We start from the raw sequence: 26028 nt of genomic DNA on the forward strand, positions 1-26028 counted from the left end.
AGACTTTATGGTTGGAAGGGAACCTAGAGATAGAGTGAGGATCCAGAAGATGTAGTGGAAAAGATAAGGTGTTGGGATGAGAAGGCCTGGGCTTAAATCCCAGCTCTTGCTCTGGCAGCGGTGTGGAGCCTGGCTGCAGAGTCGTGGAGGTTCAGTGACAATGCTGAGGAGAGCACCTGCCAGTGAGGGCTCCTAAATGGTGAACAGTGATGGAGCCTTTCCCAACCCCCTCGTCTCACAGAGGAGAAAGCAGAAGGCCAGAGCGGAAATGACTTGCCCACAGGCCACAGTTGGCAGTGGTAGAGCTGGGGTTAGTTCTGGTCACCCAGCCGGTAGTCCACAGCTCTTCTGTGATGGTGTAAGTGAGCCTTTTTTCCTGTACCATTCCTTCTGGGACAGTCCCCTATTCCTTCTGCAGAGTGAGGAGACTGCCCTGGGCATCCCACCTTGTCTTCAGCTTGCCTCTGAGCACCTACTGTGTGTCAGGCACGGCCATGTGGGAGGTGGTTTCCACCCTTGCGGCGCTGACAGTTTTGTGTGGGAGATAGACATGTAAACAGCTAAAATACAAAGCAGGCTGAAGTGACACAGGGAGGCAGCACAATGCAGCGTGGGCCCTGGTGGCAGACGGGTCTTGGTTCTGGCACTGCTTCCTAGAATGTGGTGGCAACAAGGCCGAACCTAAGTTGGGACAGATCAGGAAGGCCTCTGATTCATTGTAGAGGAGCGTGGACTCTTTCCTGTAGTGGCAGGAACTGCAGAGGTTGTGGGGGGAGGTGTAACTATGACTGGCCTGTGTTGAGGACGAAGGCTCTCCTGGCAGAAGGAGACTGGACTAGATGAAGTTTTTCCCAGTGTTCTTGGTTCTTGGAATTTTCTGCCTCCTCCCTCCATGGGTAATTATCCTTCCTAAGAAACTGATCAGATGGGAAACTGCAGGAAATGATTTGGGACAAGGATTGTGTAGGAGTTGGGAGGAGAGTGGAGAGGATGCAGCAGGGAAGGGGATCCATGCCAAGCAGCAGGAGGTGGCTCCCTTTGGAGCGGGGTGAGGGGAGCCTGGGGAGGCTGGGAATTTAAAGCAGTGTGTGGGTGACTCTGGGGGAGCCAAGTCCCTCAAAGCTCCTCTGCTCCTGGTCCCTGGTGGGGAAGGGGGTGAGGTTGACTAGCAGGGTCTGGCTCTTCTGAGTTAACAGGAGCTGGGATCCTTGTGGGAAAGTGTGAGCTAGTGTGGCCCGGCAGCCGGAGGACTGGACCAGCTCTGCCGCTCAACTATCCTTCCACGTCTGAAATTCCATCATTGTGGGCCAGGGCCTCTTATGGCAAGTGGGTGTACACAGGGCACCCTCTCCTGGCACAGAGCACTCCTCCTCCCATCCCAGCTCCCAGCAGGCCCAAAACTTTAATTGTGGGCCTGGCCTCTGCTCTCTTTTGGTCTCACCAGTTAAACAGCAGCTCTCAGTGTGCTGAGGTTTTTGGGGGGTGGCAGGCTCCACTTAGCGTGAGCAGATGACTGAACCACAGAGATCAGTGATTAGCAGTGAGAAGCACGCAGGTCCCCGTGTCTGAACCCAGGGGTGAGGCTGGGTGCAGGGGCCTGGATGTTGAGATTCAAGGCATCCTTTGGGACAGTCAGGGATCAGTATAGCCTGGTGGCTTAAGGTCGTCAGAGTCCAACAGACCTGGCTTTGAATCCCAGCTCCACTGCCTGCCAACTGTATGACCTTAGGCTGAGTACCTGACCTGTGAGTGTCATTTTTCTAGAGGTAATTCTCCCTTGCATGTGGTTTTTTTTTAACCCTTTTTTCCCTCTCTTTCTTTAATTGAGGAATAACATACATACGGTACATACATACAATAGAGTGCACCAATCTTAAAGTATAGAGCTCAGTGGTTATTTACAAATGTTTGTGTCCATGTTAACAACCACCCAGGTCAAGATAGCGGACATCTGTGTACGCAGCTAAAGCCTGCCCTTCCCAGTGTGTACGCCCACACTCCTCAGAGGTAACCACTATTCTGACTTCCATCATTATCAATTGGTTGTACCTGTTCTTAACCTCACACAACTGGAATCAGAAAACGTGCTCCTTTGTATCTGGCTTCTTTTGCTCAGCGTATCCATGAGTTTCCTCTTTGTCATCTCGTGTACCCGAGGTTTGTCCCCTTTATTGCTCTGCGGCATTGCCTTGTATGAGTACTCCACAGTTGGTTCATTCTCCTGTTGACGGGCATTTGGGCTGGTTTCCTCTTTTGACAATTTTGAATAAAACTACTATGAACATTCTTGTACTCCAGAGGGTTTTTGTGAAAATTAAATGAGATAATCTATTACAGCAAAATGTTTAATACTGAGTTTTGACTTAGAGCAAGTGCTCAGAAAATTTTCCTCCCAGATTTTTTTTGTTCATAAAAAGGAAAAAAATTCAAACACTGCATAAGTATATAAAGAAAACATACAGGTCAAATTTCTTTCACTCCCCTGCTCCTCAGAGCTTGTCACTCTTCACAGTTCAGTGTGTCTGCCTGGACTTTTCCCTACAGTTATGTGAAGTTCTTTTTAATAAAAATGGTTTCATAATAATAATCATGCTGTCCATACTCTTTTGCAACTGAACTGTTTTCATTAAATCTGATCTTTGAAGAGTCACTGTGTCTGCATTGAAGGAGCAGCTTTGAGAGCAACAGGCTGGAATGAGCTCCTGAACCAGTCATTTGGGGCCTTGCCCCCTGGCCTGGCAAGGCTGTCCTCTCTCTGCAACCCTGGGTGGAAGTCCTGGCTCTCTAGTGCCCTATCTGGTGAATTCTTGGGCCTAAATGCCTTGAGCTTTGGTTTTCTCATCTTTAATATAGGAGAACTGATACCTCCCTCAGAGGGCTGCCATGAGATTTAAGTGCGATAAAGTGTAGGGAAGTACAAAGCGAAATGGAAAGTGATGCATATGTGCTGGTTATTACGTAAAGTCATGGGGTGTCAGAACTAGAGGAGGAGGCCTGTGAGAGGCTAACCTAGCCTGTTGTCTTACATGCGGAGGCTGTCGCCTGGGGAAGACCAGAGCTAGCAAGTGATGGAGCCAGCACCAAACCGAGGGAGGCGTCCGAGCTGCAGCTTCCCACCTCACCCCAAGGATTCCCACTCTCCCTTAGGCCAGAGCCTCGCTCTGACCCGCCTACTTCCTATCTGCTGAGACTCCCTGCTGGGGAGGAAGGGCACTCTAGAAAATTTCCCAGGCCGAGTCTCCCCACGGGTCCCTGGCTGAGGCCACTGAGGCAAGTAGAACTTCCAGGCTGTGATCTGTGCCCACCATCCCCTGGTCCAAGAGGGCAGGGAAGCAGGGGCTTGGATGAGGAGGGAGACACTGCCCCAGTCTAGCTAGGCCATAATGCCTTCCCTGCGCTAACCGTACCCAAACCTGGGCCTCTGTCAATCCCCCAGCCCCACAGAGCTCACTCCCTCCCCGTAAGAAGCCAAGCTAGCACCCCTGCTCCTGACGAAGGCCTGGAGCTGAGTAGTCTCTCAGATGTCTTCTAGCTCAGTGTTCGGATCTCTTGTGCCTTTGCCCTCACAGCTTCTGCAAGAGGATAGAGAGGGGTCCCCCAGGCCTGTGAGATTACAGCCTAGGCTGAGGTCAAGAAACCAGAAACAAACCCCTGACGGGCCTCACTACCCTGCCCTTCCCCAGGAAGAATTTGGCGTGATAAGATTTGCACAGTACCGGCCCAGGTGAGCCCCATGTTCCTCGGTGTTTAGGCACCGCAGGCAGTGCCAGGCACACGGTGGTGGAAATGGCTCCTCGTGCTCTGGCTTCCACCTCTCTCGGGGCCGCAGTTCATTATGAAAGGACCCATGGCAGTGATATCAGGCAGCTGGGCACGGCCCTCCTGGGAATGCCTTGTTGGTTCAGGGTGAGGTTTTGGGAGGGGCTCTGAGCCCTGGTATCTGCTTTCAGGGCAAGGTTGTGGAGTGACACGTGTCCTAGTGGCAGTGATGGTGATGGCCACAGAAGTCCTGCACAGAGGATAGGAGGCACCACCACTTCATGCTCGAGCCTTGCTATGCATAGCACTATGCTGGGTCCTCTGTCTTCATCTCAGATGTGCCTCATGTGACCCTGTGAGGCAAGTGGAGGTGTCCCCATTTTATAAATGAGCACCCTGTGGTCTGAAGAGGTTAACTAGCTTACCCAAGGTCACATGCACCAGAAAGTAGTGGAACTGAGCGACCTTGAATTCCAGGAAGCCAGAGTAAAAGAGCCATTTGAGGTTACCTGGTCCTCTCCCCTCATATGGCTGAGCAAACCTGAGGCCTAGAGTTAGGGCAGTGTGGGGACTGGCTTTCAGGACCAGTGTTCTTCCCATTCCATTGACAACAACAATAGTTATTGCCATACTGAGGCCCCAGTGTGAACATTCTGAGACAGTTCTGGTAGGTCCATCCTTTGGGGAATTGAGAAAATAGTTATCCAGAAGATTTTCTCTGTGGCTCAGATGAGGAACTTGGTTGAGAAATGCCCTGGAGGATGAGCCCCTGTCAGGTCTGGAGTCAGCTTCCTGGGTTTGAATCCTGTTTGGCCCTGACACTTACCAGTTAGGAGGCTTGGGCAATACCTAGCCTCTCTGAAGCTCAGGTTCCTCTTCTATATGTGGGTATGATAGTGCCTCCCTCACTGGGTAGTTGTGAGGACTAAGGAGCCCTCCACGAGTGCTCTCACCATTAACATCCCCAACCCATGAGGAAGCTGGCCTGGGCTGATTAGAACCAGGGCCCCACCTGGAGCTCCCGGCCCTCTGTGTCCTGCCCTGTGGGGGCTGCTTCCCCAGTTTCTGCTACCACAGGGGTCCCCGCCTTTGTGCCATGTGCAGAATCATAGGATGGGCCCTGCCCAGGCAGAAGCAGGTGCTGATGGAGGCTTTCTTTACTCCTTCCTGGGCACGGGGCTGTGACTTCTATGGGCTGGGCTGGCAGCAGGCAAGTAGGCAGGCCAGCAGCCTCTCAGCCTGTCTGGGCTCTTGCCCCTCTGTGCTTTGCTCATCACTGATGGGCTCCTGGCCTCTGGCCAGGCTGTCATTACACAGCCACATCTGAGCCAGCCTCTGGAACCTGTGCCCTGAGGATGAGAGCGACACCAGGAAGCACTTACAGGTCATTTCCTATCTGATTTGAGGGCAGAGCTTGGCCTCTGGGTCAGTCAGTCCTGGGATCAAATACCAGTTTTATTGCTTACTGGCCGTGTGACATTTAGGCAAGTTCTTTAAACTCTGAGCCTCAGTTTCTTCTCTGGAAAATGGAAATAGTGCCTTCCTTATGGCGCTGCTGAGGCTAAATGAGAAAGCACAGGGCTTGGTGTTAACTCTCCCTTCCCATGCTGGTGTGCAGCTAGAGGGCTGCACTGTGTGCCCCCAAGGCAGTGCACACAGGCATGAAGCAGGGACCCCGCAGGCTAGACTCCGGCCTGGGAGGTGCCTTCACAAGAGTTCCATTCCTCTTCACTAGGTTACCAGACAGCTCCTGGTTCTCCTGCTGGCTGAGCACACACAGAACCAGGGCATATAGGTACTGCTGGGGGTCCTAGAGGGGACCAGAGGTTTAGAGTGGTGGGTGGCCCACCTCCAAGGTCACCCAGCAAGGGAGTGACAGAGCTGGAAGTGAACTGGGGCCCCTGCTCCCAGCACCGCAGGACTCAAAACCAGGGCTCAGAGCTGGAGGTAGCATGGTTGGGCTATGGCTCTGGAGTCAGAAAGACCAGGCTTTGGGGCATGGGTTAGTCCCTTAACCTCTCCCTGCCTCCGTTTCCTCAGCTGCGGAATGAGGATGCTGATACCTACATCAGAAAACTTTTAGGAGGATCATGCAGTTAAGGTGTACAAAGCATCAGAGTAAAGCGCTTGATGAAAGGTAGTTTAAAGAAAAGACGGGAGTAGGATGGGAGGGTGGCACTGTGTTCAAAGCAAGGGCCACCTTTGAAGTGTGAGTCTTGGCTCTGCCACCACCTTGCTGTGTGACCTCAGCCAGGTCCTTGTCCCTTTCTGGGCTTGTTCTTTGCATCTGTAAGATGGAGGGGTTGGATTGGAATGGTCTGGGAAAGTCCTGCCTCCTCTAACCTCCTGTGGCTCTTTGCCACCCCTTTTCTCCCCCAATAGAGGCCTGACCTCCCTTTGCTGTTCCTGGAGCCCTGGGTCTTTCTGGCACCAGGACCAAAGCCTGCAGCCGGCCGTGTCCTCATCTTTTCTCTGCAGTGTCCTCTAAAGGGCAGCCTCCTCTGAGCATGCTCAACTCTCCCATCCATTCAGTACATCTCCTGGCTCCTAGAGGCCTGAGGCAACAAACTGTCCCCGGTGGGCAGGGAGAGGCCCTCTGAGTGCCCTCCTTCACGATGCCCAGCCAGGGGGGCTGTCTGCAGGGGAAACGTGTGGGAGACTCTCAGGGCTTCCCTGGAGGTGGATGCCTGGGGCACCTGTTTAAGGGGGAGCTCTGGCCCCTCCACGCCACCAGCCTGCCCAGGGACTGTGCTGCTGAGGTTTCAAGGACCCTGCATCTGCATGGCCCACCCACATCCACAGCTCTTGAAACCTGTACTCAGGTACCTGGAAGGAAGTTTTACAGATTTTATAGGGGAAAAGGAGCAGGTTCAGTGGGGCTTCAGAGGGCTTCTCTCTCCCCCAGCCTCCTCTCAGCCTCTCCTCTGCCTCCCTCAGCCTTCCCCCTGCCTTCTCCCACCCTCCCCCCAGCTTCCCGTTAGCCTCCCCCCAGCCATCCCCCACCCTCCCCTTAGCCTCCCCCCAGCCATCCCACAGCCTCCCCTCTGCATCCCCTCAGCACCTCTGGAGACTCCCGCTAGTCAGGCTCAGCCTGGAACCAATGATGACAGGGACAGGACACCAGGCTCTGCTTCTGAGAGGCAGCCTCAGAGTGTGGTCTGGTCTCCTGGCAGCTGTGCTCTGGTGCCAACAGGCCCTCTCTGGGCCCAGGGATGGGGGTACAGAGATGGAACCATGCCCTTTTGCTGAGTGCTTTCTTTGGCAGCCCTTTGCTCCAGATCCATAATCTCACTGGATCCTCAGCACAGCCCTTTGAGATAGAAATGATTATGAACTCTGCTTTTCAGATGAAGAAACTGAGACTCAGAGGTTGAGTACCTGCCAAGGAGACATGACTAGTAGGTGGCAGAGCCAGGAAACCAGGCTGCTGGGTTCTCAAGACCATGCTCTCTCTTAACCACAGGGCTCTCTGCCTCTCCTGACTGGTGGCTGAGTTTGAGTTGAAACTTTGGACATAACCCTAAGGCGATACCTCTGTTTTCCAGTGTCTCCCCTCCCAGCCGTCTCACTCAGAACCTTCCACCCTGCGTGTGGACTACCTCCCTTGGCTCAGCCCTCCTAACCCAGGCCCAGTCCCTCTGCCTCAGTGATCAAAGTGCTGGCTGCCAGGCCCCTGGAGAAGCTGCTTCTATTGCGTACTGCTTCCTGACCAGTGGGTCCTCCTCTCAGTGGGGCCTGGCTGCAGGGCTGGGCCAAGGCTCCAGAGTGAGCCAGGCAGTGAGTGACCTCTGCTCCAGTGGAGGGCGCAGCCCCTCTGGTGTCACAACATTCCTGCTGTGCTCTTGTGGAACTCAAGTCAGGTGGCAACCAGGGCTCTGGCTGAAGAGCAGGCAGAGCCCTGGAGGAAAAGAGCCCAGGAGCAGAGAGGCCTCTTGCCATCCCACCCCTCCATCCAAGATGTGTCCTCTGCCCCTTGTGTCTTCCTTGGAAGTGGAGTTCTCACAGTGTTCACTGCAGCTCGCTGGGTGTTTGTTTTTATCTTCCTTTGTATGTTTCTATCTTCATTTTCTCCTTTTTCTCACAGCATCCTGTGCCATGGCATTGCTTATCCCCATGCTGGAGGGAAGGAAATGAGGTTCAGGGCAGGACCCTGATTTGCCAGAGATCACAGAGAAGTTCAGGTTTAGAACTGGGACAGAACCCAGCTCCCTTGTTGGCTGACCAGGGCTCTTTATGCTGCCCTGTGCTGCCTCGTGCGATCTTGCTCCGCATGAAGACTGTTCTGGGTTCAGACGCCATGCTTGTTGGCATGGGCAGAGATGGTGAGTATTACAGAGCACCAGCTTTGTCCATCAGCAGAGCTCATTGGTCAGATGTCGCAGGTGGAAAGGCTGTCAACAGGCCTCTGAGGATGGGCAAACTGAGGCCAGAGAAAGGCAAGGGCTTGTTCAAAGCACCTAGTGAGTTGGTGGCAGAGCCTGGACTGGAACCCAGGTCTCCTGATCCCCAGCCTGGGCTTGGCACAGGTCCTTTCTCTCTCTGAATGTAGCTTTCTGGTCTCGGGAGGCATTTGGAGGTAGGATGGAGGAGAGCTTACCTGTCCTGCTGGAATCTGCAGGAGGCAGTGCCAGCTGCTCCTGGAGCCTAGACTTAATGACTATATGGTTGGACAGCTCTGCCTGCCCAGAGTGCTGAGCCTGGGGGACCAGCACCATCTCCTTTGTCTTCCTCCCTGAGGTGCTTGCAAGCAGGACTTTCATACCAGCCCCAGGTCAGAGCCCTCTGGTGGCTCTGCCTGGCTCACCAGGTTGACCCAGAATTTCTTCTCCAGGATATTTAAGGCCTTTCATGATCTGGCCCTGGGTGAGCACTGGACTGGGAGTCAGCAGTCTCAGGTTTGACTCTGCTACCCCATGTGATCTTGGGTGAGTGTTTGGACTACCCTGAACTTATTTTTCATCATCTGTTGTCTACTGCCCCCAGTTTTAGTGAGGACCAGAGGAGAGTCTTCTTTTGACCGTCTGAATAATTATTTCCTCTCCAGCTTTCACTGTCATTTGCACCCAATAGAAACCCTCTATCTATACCATGCTCGCTCCCCACACCTGCCTTTCCATATGCTGGTGCTTTGCCGGAAGGCCCTGCTGTGCCTCCCTAACCCCACCCTTCCTTCAGGGTCAGCCCAGTTCAGCTAGCATTTAGTGCACATGAGCTTAGTGCCAAACACTGGAGATTAGGTTAAATCAGACAGGAATTCTGCCCTTGAATAGTCATGCAGCCTCAGCAAACAGGTCTTGATCCTTGCCATGTGCCAGGCTCTGTGCTCAGTACTGTAGAGTGAACAATGAATAGGACAGGGTTCTTGATGGAGGGCTGTGTGTCCCAGGCTCTGCAGGACCATAAATTAGTTTCTGCCTTGGGGTGTATTCAGGGAAAGCTGCCAGAGGAGCTGATATGTGAGCGGTACCTTGGGGGACTGGCTCTCCAGTACCCTACCGTGACAGGGCCTTGCGGTTTGCTCAGTGCTCTCATGTCTGTGGTCTCATGTGATCCTCACAACAACCTTGTTAGGTCCTTGAGGCAGGAGATGATCGGCCGTTGAGCACATACTGATTGTGAGCCTACTGTGTGCCAGGCACAAGTTCAGGTGCTAGGTATACTACAGTGACTGTGACCATCTGCCCTGATGGAGTTCACCATCAGTGAGCACACACAGACTGTCAGGAAGTGGTAAGTGCTATAAAGAAAGATGAAGCAGGGTAAGCAGATGGAGAGGGTAGGGGGAGACCTCCCTGAGGGGGTGGCATTTGAGCAGAGACCTGAAAGAAGGGAGGGAATCTGCTGTCCACCTATGTGGGGCAAAGGCCCTGGGGTGGAATCATATTTACACTCAAGGAAAAGCCAGGAGGCCAGTAGAGCTAGAGGGGAGTGAGCAGAGCCAACAGGGTTTGCCTCTGGATTGGATGTGGGTGTGAGGGAAAGAAAGGGGTCAGCGTTTGGGGCCTGAGCACCTGAGTGATGCTGGGGAGATGGGGGCATTGTAGGAAGAGCAGGTCTGGGGCTGGGGAAATAGGAGTTCAGCTCCTGTGCCCTTGTCACTCTGCAGGTCCACCCCATCTGCACCCAGACACACCAGCCTAAGGGTCACCCCATGCCCACTCCTCCAGGAAGCATCCCCATCTTCTCGGGCCCACTCCAAGCTCTGTCCTCTGAGGGTCATTTTCTTTCATTAATATCTTTCTGGTCCTTCTGAGAGGTCACCAAAATGCTCAGTTTGAGGGTACCTGACACCCCTGCTTCATCACCACCCCCAGACGCTTTGAAGCACATAATAGACTCCATAGCTGATTGAGCTGGGAGAGGGTAGAAGCTGTTCACTCCCTAACCCGCCAGCACTGCCTGAGTCTTGTCCTCCCTTTGCAGCCCCCCTCCCTCCCCTGTAGCAGCTGAAAATGGGACGCGGTGACTAGCTTTCTGCAGGGCTGTTGTCCTGGAAATGGTAGAATTTCTCTTTGTGTTGCTCTCCTCCTGCCGCCTCTCTGTATCTAAGTTCGATGATACTGTGAGCAAGTTCCAGCTATATATGGTGGATTTAATTCATTGTTACACTTCTAGGCTAAGTGACTTTCAACTGGAAGGGACACTAAGAACAACTGGTATTTGGTATACTCAATTTCAGTTTTCTCCGGAATTTGCATTTTGCAAACTATACCCTACCCCCCACCAAAAGGAAAAGAAAAGAAAAATCCAACTTTCCCATGGCTCTAAAGTTTCTGGAAATGGAACCTCTTTTATCCTGCCTCTTGTTTCTTCCCCCATGCCAGGTGTGGGGCAGACTGGTGCTTGGAGCTCCTGATAGCGTCTGTGAGTCCTGAGAGCCGTCTGGCAGGAGTCACAGACAGGGCCAAGGATGGGGATTGGCATGGGGAGGGGAGAGCCTGAGCTGGGGAGCTGCACACCAGGAAAGGAAGGGGACAGGGGCTTGAGAGCAGACTAATCCCAGGTTCTTTTCAGCTCAAGCCTTTTGTGCTTTCATCTCCTCCACACTCCAAGGTTGAAATTCAGGGAGCCTAGAAGGGCCTTCTTTGCAAGGGATGTGATGTAGATTTTTCTGCCACTGGTACCATGGGGTTAGGAGAAAGTGGAAACCAAGGCCCTCTGGTTCCACTGCCAGCCACAGAGGCAAGGCCTGCCTGGGGCTCTTAGTGGAGGATCTGAGTATGAGAAACCAGCCTTAGGTGTAATGCCATTGTAGAGGGACTGTCCAATACATTATGGCACAGACAAGGCCATATATACAGTGAGGTTTCTCCATAGGGGGCCGGGTTGGGGAGTGGAGTCAGCCTGGGTCTGAAATGCTGCTCTGTAGTCCTGTAACCTTGGGGCATGTAAGTGACCTTCTCTTTATGTATCTTAAAATGGAGATAATAATAGTACCTACTGCATTAGGGTTGTTGAGAGAATTAAATGAGATGCTGCAGTGAAGTGCTTAGCACAGTCTCTGCCCCATAGAGGCAGTTATAGCACAGTCTGTAGAATATACCGTTAATACAAAATTTTAAAACTATAGATGCATAGAAGTTTGGAAGTTTGCAATCAAATTGTTAACAGTGTAGATTTGGGGGTTGGGGGGCTTGTATAGTGGGTATAGGGAACAAGGGACAATCACTGGCAGATTATTCTCCTTCTACTTAATGTGCTTGTATACTGTTGGAAAAAAATAAATGACCATGGGTTCCATTTAAAATCACCAAAGCAGTATATTTCCATTTTGAAAAAATCAAAAGAAACTAATGTATAATATCATGTGGTGACCTGCCAGGGACCCAGACCAGCCAGGAGGGGCTTTGGAGCCTCAGGTCCTATGCACCCCCTGAGCTGCCACCCCTACGGGCTGCCTGGAGACCTCCACCTTGCCAGGCCCTGTTGTTGCCTGATGGAGCTCTGTATCGTATCAACACATGGGCTGTTTACTGCCAGTTCCTGGTCCCTGTCCCTACCCCCTTCCCCTGTGTGAGTCATCCTCCACCTCACGCACGGGGACTCTCAATCCTGCGCCTTTCCTGTGGGGGGTGGGGAGAAGCTGCCGGAGTGAAATTTATTCAACAAATGTTTATGGAGAGCTTAGATGATTGGGGAAGCCGGGCTGGGTACCGAGAGGTGCTGCCCCAGCTCAGGGTGGGGTAGGGGCTACTGAAATGAGTCTTGAGACCCGGGAGAGGGCTCGTGGGAGTGAAAGGCAGGGCAGGAGTAGAACCTAGCTCAAGGCCAGGTCAGGGGCATTCAGGACCAGGCCTGAAGGTTAGGGGAGCCTCTGAGGACTGCAGCCTCAGCTTGGGCCCCTTGACTCAGTTCCTTGCATGTCCTGCCTGCTCCAGCTGTGTGCCAGCATCTCCCCCACTGTACAGTCTCATTTCCAGGCTGGCTGAAGGCTTCAGGGTCCTGGGAAGGCTTTTAAGATTCTCTATTCATTTGTTCACATTCTTTCCCTACTAGTCCACTGCCTTCAAGACCCAACTTCAATCCCACGTCCTTTAGGAAGCTACCATCATTCCCTTAACCTGCTTTTCCTGAGCGTCACCTTTGTGGGGCCCGGGGCCATGTGCTGGGATGTCAAGTGAACTAGAACACCAGCTACAGAGCTCCTGGCTCCTCAGTTTGGAGGAGCACCTGACTCAGCCTGGGGGGTTTGGGGAAGGCTTCTCAGAGGAGGTGACACCTGTGCTGGATTTTGAAAGGTGAGTAGAAGTTCGAGGTAAAGAAGAGTTCCCCTCTGTTTGCGCAGACATGGGGTTTGAGAACTTCTGGCGACTGGAGATCAGAGGTTGATGGGGATGGAAGTTAAGTGCTAAGGGTTAATCCTGAGCTCAGCCAGCTCCCTGACCCTGGAATCCTCATCACAGCAGAGAGTACCTGCTCTGGAGCAGCCTGTCCTGCTATGGTCTCTGAGAGGGCCTGGGAGGTCACTGCATCACTCTGCTTATTGTTCTCAAGGCTCCCTGGCCTCTGTGGCATTTCTGTCCTTACCTCTCCTTCATCAGTCATCTCTGGGGTTTGTCTGCCCCTCCTCAGGATACAAGGTGCTTCTGTCCAGTCCCGTGATTCTCGCTTGTCTACACACAAGGAAACTGAGGCCTGTGTGTGATGTAATGATTTGCCCTAAGCCTCGTGGTTACTCAAGGGCAGAGCTGGGCCTCAGACTGGGGTTTTGGCTTCCTGGCCCAGCCTTCTTTTTTCCACGCCTCAGGTGGCCCAGCGTGTGGTGCTGGGTTCTCTGCCAGCTTTTTAGCTGATTTCCCACCCAGACTTGATGTTCCTGGAGTGTGGGACCCTGTCTCCCTGAGACATGGAGTGAAATAAGCAAGAAATAGAGGTGCCATTTGGAAGAATGATGGGGGAGGGCACAGAGACTGGCTCCCCCGGCATGGGAAATGGTTCCTACCCAGGTACTTGGAACAGATTTATTTATGGCTGTTTCTGCAGGGGAGGCATATTGCAGACTTGAATTCTCTTCCTGTTGATCCTGACAGACTTAGTTTTCATTGACGCAGCATGACACAAAGAACTGGCAATTAGGAGCCCTGGGTTCTAATTTTGACTTTGCCATCTTCCAACTAGGTAGCCTTGGGTAAGTCACTTCACATCTCTGAGCCTCGGTTTCTTCTTCTGTCAAATGGGGGTCAGGATATGAGGTGAAAGGAGAGGAGATATGTAAAAGCCCCCAGCACAGCACTTTGCTTCAGACACTTTAAGAGTCCACTCAGTATTTTTCTCCTTCTCTGTGCTGGAGAGTGTATCTTAAAGTGACTCGTGTTCAAATACAGTCTTAGTGAGTGGGCGCTATTGGTTTGCGGTTTTTAAAAATTGTCATTCATCGGGTGACTCCTGTGGTCCAGGAGCTCTAAGTAAAATATCTCAGTGATGCAGCCAGCCTGGCATCATCTCCCCAGTTCCAGAGGAGGGACCAAGACTCAAAGACACATATAATAGGTCTCGTGCTAAGTGTTTTACGTTCACCATCTCATTTATTCCTCACCGCAACACTCATATTTGGATATTGGCGAAGGCTTGGTGAAGTGAGTCTGCCTTCCTGTTTGTCTTTTTCTTTCCTGTTTTCATTCATTCATCCCCTGTACATCGCTTTGCTTTGTGCAGGGTACTTGTGCTGGGTTCTTTCAAGGATACAGACCCTAGAATGGCTTTTCCTCTGCTTCTCTCTCTGGCAAACTTCTCTTGATCCTTCAAAACCAATCCAAAGGATCCCTGCTCTGGGAGCATTTCAGATACTCTGAAATTTCCAAGCCATCCCCACCTCCTTCCTTTTTCCCACACTTCACATCTAAAAGTCAGCTTCATCTCAGTTCTTACAAATAGCTAATGTCTACTCTATGCTGGAAGCTAGAGACCCAGATGATTCTAAAAAGTTCCCACGCCTAGGGAGCTTAAAGCCCAGTGATGGACAAATACACACCAACAGGTCATGATAAATGTAGAGTGATTCATGTTATACTTCGGTTTTAAAGGAAATTATGATGATAATGGCAGTCACTGCTTTTTGCTGACATTGAGTGCCAGCATTGTGTGGCATTCTTTATCCTTATCATCTCCTCTCGTACTCCAGAAACCCTCTGCAATAGGCTTTTACACAGATGGGGAAACTGAGGATAGGAGATAGAACGTAATTTACCCAGCTAGTCAGTGGCTGCACCCTGATTGGAACCCAGGGCAGGGTGGCTGGTGCCATGCGATTTCGTCTCTGCTGGTCTGTCTGTGAACCTGCTGAGGCAGCAGCTGAGTCTCTTGTAGTCTGGTTTATCTTTCTCCCTGGTCCTCACGGCTGACGTTGATGGTGGGAAGAATCAACACTGGGAAGAATCAGACTCAAGAAGAACCAGAGCTCCTCCTACCCCAAAGGACCCTCCAGCCCCACTGGAGACCGGAGCTGAGTACAGATCAGGCAGACAGGGGCTGAGCAGTCTGAGAATTCCCACCTCCTGCCCTAGAAGTTTAGTGGAGAAGACTGACCCCGTCTGGCTGAGTTAGCTCGGGAGGGCTTCCTGGAGGGGCCAGGCTTAAAAGATAGGAAGGATTTTCCAAGGTCTTCGCTAGGCCACTAGAGTGAAGGGGAGCAGTGGTGAGACTTCCCTTGAGAAGAGCTCAAGGAAAGAAGCACCACCTCTTGCCGTCTGGGAACCACTTTGGGCCTCTTCAGTCCTGGGTGCTGATGCTCCCCATAGAAACAAAATAAGAATAAAACCAGGGATAATGTGGTAAGTGGCTAAGAGCACAGACTCTGGAGCCAGACTGCCTGGGTTTGAATCAGTTACCAGCTCTTTGACTCTGAGCAAGTTGCTTAACCTTTCTCAGTTTCCCCATCTATAAAATGAGGGGCTGGTAATTGTGACCTCCCAGAGCCGGAGTGAGGTGCAAATGAGTCAGAAGTGTCAGAGCACACTGCTGTAAACTGTGGAGGGCCAGGCTTTCGTTGGGAGGCATTACCTTTCGTTGCTGTAGTTGAGACTGGTTGCTGGGACAGTTGAAGAGGGAGTTAAAGAAATGGAATCATTGTGCAACCAGGAATCCCTTGGGACCTGGCCGAGTTGCAGCCCCAGAGCAGTCCTCAGGCCTGGAACTAGGGCGGTGGAGCCCCTCGTGTGGCCCTGGGTCGCTGATGACCTGGCACTGGAGGGCCATGGGGGCCTCTCTTCCTGGCACCCACCTCTGACTACCCAGGCCAGGGGAGAGATGCCGGAAGTGGGATCAGGGGTGTCTGGTCACGCTGGCAACCAAGGGTGATGTGAAACAGCCTTGCCTGCCTGCTCCACTGCACCAGTCTCAGCAGATGGGGACAGTCTGAGGAGATGTAAATAAAATGTTCTCATGGTGAGGAGCAGAGAAGCTGCAGAGGAGGTGGGAACCACTGACTAATTCAAAGTTTGGTTGTGTCTGTTTAGTGTGCCTGTGTATGTGTATGTGTGTCAAGAGAGTGTGAGAGTGTGGGTGAATATATGTGTGCATGTGTGTATAAGAGAGTGTGTGTGTATCAGAGAGAGCAAGGGTGGATGAGCGTGTGTAAGAGCAAGAGTGTGGGTGTGTGTGGGTGTAAGGGTGGGACTGTGGATATGTGTGTGAGAGAGAGTGTGGATGAGTGTGTGTGTAAGAGAGAGAGTATGGGCGAGCATGTGTATGGTCCCCCAGTACCTTCAGTTGCCCACCTGCCACCTATACTGGACGGAATGAGAAACAGCTCTCCCCTTCCCCAGCCTCTTCACCTAAAAGGGGAGCCACCCGGAACTGTATCTGTGGCTCAGAGATGTTGAATTCCACACCTTCTTGTGTCCTTGCTCTGGGAAGACTGGACGCCCTCGCCCTTGTGGCTTGCGAGATCACTGGACTTGGAGCTTCATGGGTTCTCATGGTGGAACTGGTCATGTGACCATTGACAGGTCACTGGTTCTCTTTGCATCTCAGTTTCTCTAACCGTGTAATGGAGGATTTGGATGATCTCCAAGGTCTGTTCCAGCTCTCACGGCTCTGGATCTGATTCTAACTGCCTCTGCCCCACCCCTGATTCCGTCCTGGTGACATTACCACTGCAAGTTCAGGCCCTGAAAGTTTTGCCTAATTTCCTGGCATCTTGGGATCTCACCTCAATGCTGGGTCTTTATCAGGGGACCAGGGGCACTGACTGTGCCCGTTTCACTGCATCTGGTGTCAGCAAGTTTCTTGTGCTTTTTCTAAAATTTAATTTTACTTTATTTTTATTATTTTTTAATTATTTTATTATTATTTTTTTTTGAGGAAGATTAGTCCTGAGCTAACATCTGCCGCCAATCCTCCTCTTTTTGCTGAGGAAGACTGGCCCTGAGCTCACATCCGTGCCCATCTTCCTCTACTTTATATGTGGAACGCCTGCCACAGCATGACTTGACAAGTGGTGCCATGACCGCACCCAGGATCCAAACCTGGGAACCCCAGGCCGCTGAAGCGGAATGTGTGAACTTAACCGTTGCGCCACCTGGCTGGCCCCACTTCTTGCACTTTGAGGGGACTCTTTAGGGATGCAGGGTGGGGACGACTGGTGGGGTCAGGGTCTTGGGAGAGGGACAAGCCAAGAACAGGTTTGCAGGCCTCTCCTTCCATGAGCTGCTGCATCTGATGACAGACTCCACCCCCTCCCCCCGGGAAGCTGCTTTCCAGTAACGTGCTGCCTACCCATGGGCAAGGAGCCAAATGTGGATCCCAGACCTTCCTCCCAGCCTGGGCCCAGCCCTCCCCTTCCCATGCCAGTCAGGGCTTGCCGAGAGACAGGGCCAGCACAGGGAGACCTGAGGAGCCCTGCTTGGCACATGTTCCAGCCCCAGTGCTCTGGGAGCTGGCTTATTTGGGAGAAACTGCATTACATTTGAGTCTGGAGGCCCGGGACCTCATCCTGGGTGGCCTGGACATGTCCTACTTCCTCTGTGCGCCAGGTTTTCATCTGTCAAATAGGAATGCCAGCTGTCTCTTCACCTAGTGATGGAGCCTCGATGGCCTGAAGGTTGCAAGGTTGGGAAAAGCATGGCCATCCCCACGAGCTCCTCACAGGTTCTGACCCTGCGCCACCTTCATGGCTGGCCTGGCTCAGAGAAAATACTCATGCTGGAGTAAAGGATTCGTTAGCTCCCTCTGCTGCGGGTTTGAGACGCTCTAAGCTAGAGTAGAACTCCCTTAGACTCTGGGGAAGCCACTGAATCTTGCTGAGCCCAGCTTTCTCTTCTGCAAAATGGGGGTAGCACCTATCCCACAGGGCTGTTGTGAGGACTAAAGAGATGATATGTGCCAGGCTCCCAGCACAGTGTCTGGCTTGTGGTGCACCTTCAGGAGTAATGAACATTCTTCACGTTACTGCTCTTGGCTTGTTTCACACACCTGCTACCTCGCCCCCACCAAGGGGCTGTGGTTTACTTGTTTCTGGGTCTCAAGTGTACTGTCTGGCACTTCCTGAGACCAGGAAAGCTTTTTGGACTGGACTGATGGTGTAGATGGGTGGGGAGGCATTTTTAAATTGTAACATGCTCAGTGGAGGTGGAAGCTGTCATCTACCTGCCCTGGGCTGTCTCTTTAAACTCTGCCTTCCCCTAAGGCAGCTGTTGGTGCTCAACTCCAGGGCAGGTCGAGGGTAGAGTGTTGAGGAGGTCAGCTGACTGGAGCTGGAGAAGCTGCTTCCTGGCCCCTGCCTGCAGGAGCTCTGCTCCCCTAAACCCCTGTGCCATCCTGTCTACGCTCCAGGACAGTGCAGATCTCTGAGGTGTGGTGCCATTGTCCTGTCTACGCTGCTCCTGCCTGGGTTGTCTGACCTTGCTCGTTGCCAGGGAGAGAGAGGAATCTGGGCGGTGACTGTGGATTAGATGTTATAAAGTGGGGGGGACAGCAGAGAAGGACTGCTGCTCTAACCTGGGTACACGAGGGTGGTCAGGAAACTCCCCGGACGAGGAAGCAGGAAGAGGATGTGGTGTCAGCCACACACAGTGTGGGTAGAGGTACAGGAGGGGTGTTCCGGAGAGACAAACTAGACTAGGTAAGGTCTGCAGGTGGAAGAGGACGTGGCTCAGTTAGGGGAATTGCAAAGAATTTGGCAAGGCTGAAATGTAGGAATGGGAGTATGTAAGTGGGGAGTATGGGACATGAGCAAGATCAGATGACAGAGGCAGTGTTAAAACTTTGGACTTTAACTTATACAGCCAGAGAGACTTGGACTCAGCGTGACCTAGCCCTTCCCAGTGTAGCAGCCAGTTGAACGTTGGTGGTTCCCGGTGAAGGCTTTTCAGCGAAAGTGGTGACTTCTGGTCAGGTCTGTTTTGAAGTCAGGAGAATGTACATGGTGGCTTTGGGGGCCTCTCCTGGCCTAGGATAAAACAAGATTTTTATCCAATTTGTTTTGAGGGTCTCCTGGATGGTTGGCACTGTGCCACGGCTCTGTTTTGAGTGAGAGTCTTGACTTGTAGCTACACTGGCACACTCAGATCGGTACCCGAGAGCAGGAGGGCCTGGAGGATGGAGACAGATGTTCCTTATCCTTCCCCAGGCTCTCAGGGGTAATGAGAGCAGAGGCCTGGCCAGATAGGTTATTGGGGATCATGGGACGTAATGCCCAGCTCTGTGCTTTTTCAAGTCAGTAGATACTTGCTGAGCACCTACTATGTCCCCAGTCCTGGGGATATAAATATAAGCCGATATGGAATCTGCCTGCACAGAGCTTACAGGCTAGGGAGGGAGGAGAATGAGAGCTTTCACCTTGAGCAAAATGTCATACCCTCTTAACCCAGCTGACCCTGGGGGTCATGGTACCAAGATGCAGCTAGATGCCCAGGTCTTCTCTACCCACCTTGCTACCCCAAAACAAACCAAAAAAACCAAAGGGAGCTTGGGGAGCAAACTTGGCATTGAAAGAGGCCCTCTCTGAAGGTAATTTTTGCTGCCTCCCAGCTCTGAATTTGGAGCACCAAGGTAGGCCACTGCAGAGAGTGGCCTACTGCTGTTGCTGCCGGCCAGGACTGGGCTTGGGGAGATGGTTGCTGGGTCTTAGGCAGAGGGATCTGTTCATGCCTTAACGGGGAGGTTGGACAGGAGGGGTTGACTTAACTGTGGAGTTTGATAGGAGCTGGGGCGGGCCGGGGGGACGGTCAGACCTGGGTTCTGTCCTGGTTCTGCTGTGGATTTGCTATATGACCTTGGGCATGTTCCTTCCCCTTTCTGAGCCTCAGTTGCCCCATCTTCAAAGTGAGTGGGATTGGGCTAGAAACAGGGTGGCAAATAGGTTTTGTCTCACATGCAAAACAGATCGATTGCTGTTGTCTTCTGGAGCAGCTCTCTGGGCTCAGCAAGAAAACCTGCGGGTCCGGGATTGGAGGTTGCTGCATGTGTTCTGCAGACTTTCAGACCCCGGGTGGGGGGTGGTATGAGCCCCAAGTTCCTTCCTACACTGATGGTCTTTGATTCTTCTGTGCTTCTTTCTGTCTCCTGTGTCACTTCTCCACCAGCTAGTTGCCTGCCTTCCACTTGAACACTTCCAAGACGGGGAACTTGCTGTCTTCCCTCAGACAGAACTATTAGATCGTTATGCCTGGTCTTGAGCTCCCATCTGCCTCCCTGATCTTGTACCTGGAAAGGTGACCTGGGTTCAGGTGTAGGTAATGCTCTTAGATACTTGGAGCCTCAGTAATCAGTGTATAGTTTCTGGCCTTCTAGAGGCCTCCAGAGCTGCTTCTTTCTACTATTTTATGACAGTGACAGAGCATCTGTATATCCTTTGAAAAAAGCACTTTAAAAACATCATCATCACTTAGTTTATACAGCAACCCTGTCAAGCTGGTATTATCGCTTCCATTTTACAAGTGAGGAAGCTGAGGCTCAGACAGTTAAGAGAGCAGCCATCTAAAGCCAAGCCTGTGCCCCTCTCACCAGCTCCTCTTCTCGTCCTCGGCCCTGTCCCCAACCTTCTGTTCTCCTGGCTCCACGCAAGCCCACAGCCTCCTATTCTCTTGCCCTCCGCAGGTTTCCATGTGATCCCCACCATCTCGAGCATCGTCCCAGAGAGCTGCCTGCTGATCGTGGTGGGGCTGCTGGTGGGGGGCCTGATCAAGGGCGTTGGGGAGACGCCCCCCTTCCTGCAGTCGGACGTCTTCTTCCTCTTCCTGCTGCCGCCCATCATCCTGGATGCAGGCTACTTCCTGCCACTGCGGCAGTTCACAGAGAACCTGGGCACCATCCTGATCTTCGCCGTGGTGGGCACGCTGTGGAACGCCTTCTTCCTGGGCGGCCTCATGTATGCCGTGTGCCTGGTGGGTGACGAGCAGATCAGCAACATTAAACTCCTGGACAACCTACTCTTCGGCAGCATCATCTCAGCCGTGGACCCCGTGGCCGTGCTGGCTGTCTTTGAGGAAATTCACATCAACGAGCTGCTACATATCCTCGTCTTCGGGGAGTCCCTGCTCAATGACGCCGTCACTGTGGTGAGGGGGCAGGGACCACACCCACATGCACACAGGCCACAGATCCGAATCCTGGTCCAGAGTGAATCCCACATCCACCCACTAATAATAGTAATGAAAGGGAAGATGTCCATTCCTGCTTACTCTGTGCCAGCTGTCATGCTGAGCACTCGACATGGGTATCTCATTTAATCCTCGTGGCAACCTTAGCACGGGCTTGTTCTCACTTTACAGAGGAGGAATCAGGCCCAAAGGAGTTAAATAACTTGCTAGATTCTGATAGAACCAGGATAGAAGCCAGGTCTGTCTGACCCCAGGGCCTGAGCTCTTGGCCCTACCAGGTCATATGCTCTGTCCCTGACTTGGATTGTGATGTGATCTTGGTTAAATTACTTATCCTCTTTGTACCTCAGTTTACCCTTTACAGACCATTTAGTCTGTGAGGGGCATTTCAGCTTTCATGTTGGCCGTGTCTTAAGTTAGAGTTTGGTTTGTGCACAGTTTTGGGGTAGCAATTGTGGAAACGGACCTTGCCTCCCAAACCTCGAGAGAGTGATAAGTAAAGTGAGTTGGCCTGGTAAGTGACTTTACCTCTCTGGGCCTCAGCTTTGACAGCTGCGAAGGGGCAGAATAGTTAGTGCTTTCCTGCCAGGGTCTAGTGAGGACGGATGCCCTCAACGCAGGGTCTGCACGTGGCAGTGCTGCATATACTTGCACACGTCCTTCCTCCCAGCCAGTTTCCTCAGGAAACAGACGTGTATGTGCACACTCACATCATGTTGTGAAAACACCTCCATACCCCTCCTAGCTGGCCCCCTCAGAGAGCAGCTGCATACACAGGCAAACATAAGGACGCGTGTGCACACCCAGCGCACACTTACACATGCACTCCTCTTTCCCCACCCCCAACCCCTCAGGAAGCCGCACCTCAAAGAAGAGACAGACAGTGGTGGTCGGCTGCCCGCAGCCTTGGCTTCCTCTTCGTGTTCCTCTCCCCCACACCCTTGTCAGCTCCTCGTGGGGCTGGTAGAGCGGTAGCCTGGCCTTAGGCAGGCCACAGTCCTGGTTTCTCTAGCACCAACTCTTGCCCAGGGTTACCGTGCAAGCCTCAGTTTCCCCATGTGTAACAGGGATTGCAGTACTTAGCCTGTCATCCTCCCACGGTTCTTACAGGAGTCACACTCACTAATGTCTGAAACTAGTAGGTGCCAAAGTTGAAGCCCTCCCAGTGGATCTGGGTGTTGGGGTACAGGTTGGCACTACTGGGGAGCAGTGGGGCATGGTTGTGTCAAGTGGATACCTCAGTCCAGCCGCCTTGGGCCCACAGCCATGCCTCCCCAAGATGGTGGCAGTATTCACTGGTGTTCATTGAACACTTCCTGTCTGAATGTTTATTGCCTCATCTAATCTCCATGAAGTTGGCACTGTAATTATCCCCAGTTTTTCCAGGTGAGGAAACTGAGGCACTGAGAGGTTAAGGAATTCGTCCAAGGTCATATTAGCTGATAAGTGATGTAGCTGGAGTTTAAATCTACACAGTCTGAATCCAGAGCCTGGACACTTACCACTATGCATGCTGCACTGCCTCTCTCGTCCCAGTGACAATAGTACCAGGCTAGGAAGGAGGACCTTGTTGTCTGTGCCCACTCCATTGGCCCAGGTGGTGCGCCCTGAGGACCTATGAATCTCAGGCCAGGAGTGAATTCAGCTGTCCACTGCTGGAGCCCTGCCCTGTCTCCCAGACCACTCTGGTCCAGGCAGCACCAAGGACTGGCCAGTGCTCAACATCTCCCCTTCCTGCCTGGCCCAAGTTGGGCCTTTTCTAGAGCTCTGGATATGGATTTGAGTGCCCTGTTTTCCCAGACAGTAAAAGTAACGGCTGCCCCTGAGCTGTGTGGTCTCAGGCCTTTGCCCTGCAGCAAGCACCCCCACCCCACCCCCTGCCTCCAGGTGCTGCCCAGTTACAGGGGGCTTTGGAGAATTCCTTCTCAGGGATCCTCAGGTCCCCTTCTCCTCTCCCTCAGCACCCCCCAGGCCCGGAAACTCCCAGCTGGTTTCCTGGCAGAGCTGTCTAGGAGTAGGCCAGGCAGCCAGGGAGCCAACCCTAAGCAGGGACAGAACCTCGAAGCTGAACCTGCCTGGGAAGCCCCACCCACTGCTGTCAGGGAACAAGTTCTGGGCCCAGTTCTGCTGCTCCCAAGCTGGGGGCCCTCTGGCGAGTTGCTTCACCACTCTGAGCCTCAGTTTAGGCATCCTTGGCCAGCCTATCTCATGAGGCTGTTGTGTGTCAAGCAGGATAACCATTGTCAAAGGGCTTGACGGTGTGTGAAGTGCCACTTATTACGACGACCATTTATTTCCCAGTCCAGGAGGTGGGGAGGCCTTAGAGAGCCTCTAGTTCCATAGTATCTGAACTTGGTTGTTCATCACAGCCACCTGGCGAGATTTCTGGTCCTCGCCTCCAGAGAGTCCAGCTCGGGTACGGCCTGGCCGTGTGTATTGTCGGAAAGCTTCAGAGGTTAAGAAGTCCTGTTCTAGTTCACTCTCTGAACTTTCCCTGCTTTTTGCTGAAGGAGAGACTGAAGTCCAGACAGGGACGTGATCTGCCCAAGGTCAAACAGTGAGAGGCAAACGTAGTTATGCCAGGAGGAGCTGAAGCTGTGACAGGCATGGCTCTAAGCACTTTCCTTTATTAACTAATTTAATCCTCACAACAGTCCTATAATGTGGGTACCATTATCCCCATTTTATGGATAGGAAAATTGAAGCACAAGGAGATGGAGTAATTCTCCCCAGTATACAGCTAGGGAGCGGCAGAGCTGGAATTCCAGCCCAGGCAGTTTGGCTTCAGAGTCTGTGCTCTTCACCAGCATGGCATCCTGGAGCCCCAGAGCAAGACCCTCTGGCCCCCAGGCCAGTGGTTTTGAGTACCTGCTTGGCACCAGGGTTCCTCTGCTACCACGTGGCCTCTTCTTGTGGCCATGGTCAATGGAGGGGACAGGATCACCCTGGGTGGACCCCAGGGAGTTGTGGGGCAGGGCTCTGCCCTCCCGCCGACCAGCCTGCACACCCTCTCCAGGTCCTGTATCATCTCTTTGAGGAGTTTGCCAACTACGACCATGTGGGCATCGTGGACATTGTCCTTGGCTTCCTGAGCTTCTTCGTGGTGTCCTTGGGCGGGGTGTTTGTGGGCGTGGTCTACGGGGTCATCGCAGCCTTCACCTCCCGATTCACCTCCCACATCCGCGTCATCGAGCCGCTCTTCGTCTTCCTCTACAGCTACATGGCCTACCTGTCAGCCGAGCTCTTCCACCTGTCAGGCATCATGGCGTGAGTCTGGGCGCAGCGTGGGGGAGGCCGCCAACTTGGATTCCCCAGGCTGGTAGGGTCACAAGGGAGCTCCCCAGGGCCCAGCCTCCAGCTCCAGGGATGAGACTCGAGCACCATGCTCCAGGGCCTGGGACTGCCCCTGGAAGCACTGAGTTTAAAGTTCTGGAAAATCTCGGTCCTGCCACTTCTTCCCTTCGTTTGTCTCAAAGGGACTCCCTGGGTTGTAGCTGGATGCAGGCACTCGCATTCACTGCGCCCCTCAGCAGCCCCAGCAAGGAGGCTCGAGGCCTCCATTGAAGTGAGGAGTCTTGGAGGTCCTGGGGCCTCAGCTGAGTCCTGAAGTTGCGGGCGTGTGGAGAGGCAGTGAGGCGCAGAGGTGTTCCCAGTAGGGGAGACGTTGTAAGTGCAGAGGCAGGCCTGGATTAGGGGATTCAGGGTGACAGCGAGGAAGCCAGGCCAGCAGGACTGGAGTCCAGGTGTGGGCGCTGGGCTGGGAGAGCTTGGGCTGCTGCATGGAACAGAGCTCTCTGTGGGGTCTCCTGTGCATTAGGGGGCATCACACTTGGGGAATAAACCCAAGGCCACGGATGTGTGTAATTGATGCCCTGTAAGCAGAGAGGCAGTGTGGCCTCGGGGAGAGGGCACAGGCTTTGGATTTGGGCAGACCGTAGTTTGCGTCTTAGCTCTGCCACTCGCTGCCAGTGTGACAGTGGGCAGACAACTTTATTTCTCCAAGTCTCAGATCCCTCATCTGAAAAATGCAGGAATATGCCCAGGCCTGTAGGGTTGATGTGAGGATTGAGTGAGAACAAGTGTGTAAAGCCCGCAGTGGGCATCTGACCTGTAAGAGGAGCTCAGTAAACAGGCACCTGTCAGCCTCCCTGGCAGTGGCGGGGCTCCGGGAAGGCACAGCTCGAATCTGAACCCTGAAACCCACTCCTCCCCAACCCCAGACTCATTGCCTCGGGAGTGGTGATGCGCCCCTACGTGGAGGCCAACATCTCCCACAAATCCCACACGACCATCAAATATTTCCTGAAGATGTGGAGCAGTGTCAGCGAGACCCTCATCTTCATCTTCCTCGGCGTCTCCACTGTGGCTGGCTCCCACCACTGGAACTGGACCTTTGTCATCAGCACCCTAATCTTCTGCCTCATCGCCCGAGTACTGGGTGAGGCCCCAGGCCTGAGTGGGGGTGGGTGGGGGGTTAGGGGGTGGGTGTTGAGTGGATGGGTAGTGTGTTGTATGGAGGGGCCCAGGTTGGCTCCTGGCTGCTGCCAGCACAGCTGGATGGCAGGGGCTTCCCCACCTCTTCTCTCTGCCACACTGAGGCCATGATGGGCCCATGAGGGGAAAGAAGCCCATGCTGGCGGCAAGTCTGTGATCTGTAGGGAGACAGTCGTGGTGCGTCAGAGTGGAGGGGCCTCAGGGACCCTGTGATTCTGAGCCTGTCAATTTCTAAGGAGGAGACCAAGGCCCACAGAGCCCAGGTCTGTGAGTGTTCTCTAAGCTGTCTCGTGGCACAGATGACTCGAGCACTTGCAAAGCTGTGTGCGGCTCCTCCAAATCTATGCTGCCAGCCTGGGCCTGCACACGGGGACCAGGCCTCGGACCCTTGGGTTCTGCTTACACTTTCCAGACACGCCTCACCTCAGTGACTGCATCACTTCCCCACTCATGATCTCACTCACCTCCTCTCTGAGATTAGATCTATGATCGCTGAACCTGTCTGGGCATCACAGTTATTGGTGCACAGTGTTAAAACCCTTTAATCCTGGGCCTTGTCCTCCAGAGATTCTGTTCCATGGATTGAGGCTGGACCCAGACTTCTGCATTTTTTAATGACTTTATTATGGGAAATTTCAAACACATAGAAAAGTAGATCCTATGTACCCATCATATTTAATAGGTGTCAACCTGTGGCCAGTCTTATTTTATCTCTTTTCCCTTTCTGCTCCCGACC

At 53.0% G+C, this 26028-nt stretch overlaps 1 protein-coding gene across 1 annotated transcript in view; it reads left to right on the forward strand.

The window, feature by feature from the left end:
- Positions 1-26028, forward strand: part of SLC9A1 (solute carrier family 9 member A1) — a 49005-nt gene that overhangs the window by 15429 nt on the left and 7548 nt on the right. The window contains exons 2-4 of the mRNA XM_044770129.2: positions 20296-20756; positions 23815-24065; positions 25019-25236. Of these exons, the coding sequence (XP_044626064.1) occupies positions 20296-20756; positions 23815-24065; positions 25019-25236 (930 nt within the window). The remainder of the gene's footprint in view (positions 1-20295; positions 20757-23814; positions 24066-25018; positions 25237-26028) is intronic.

The sequence above is a fragment of the Equus asinus genome, chromosome 5 (genome assembly GCF_041296235.1).
Source record: "Equus asinus isolate D_3611 breed Donkey chromosome 5, EquAss-T2T_v2, whole genome shotgun sequence".
Taxonomy (NCBI): domain Eukaryota; kingdom Metazoa; phylum Chordata; class Mammalia; order Perissodactyla; family Equidae; genus Equus; species Equus asinus.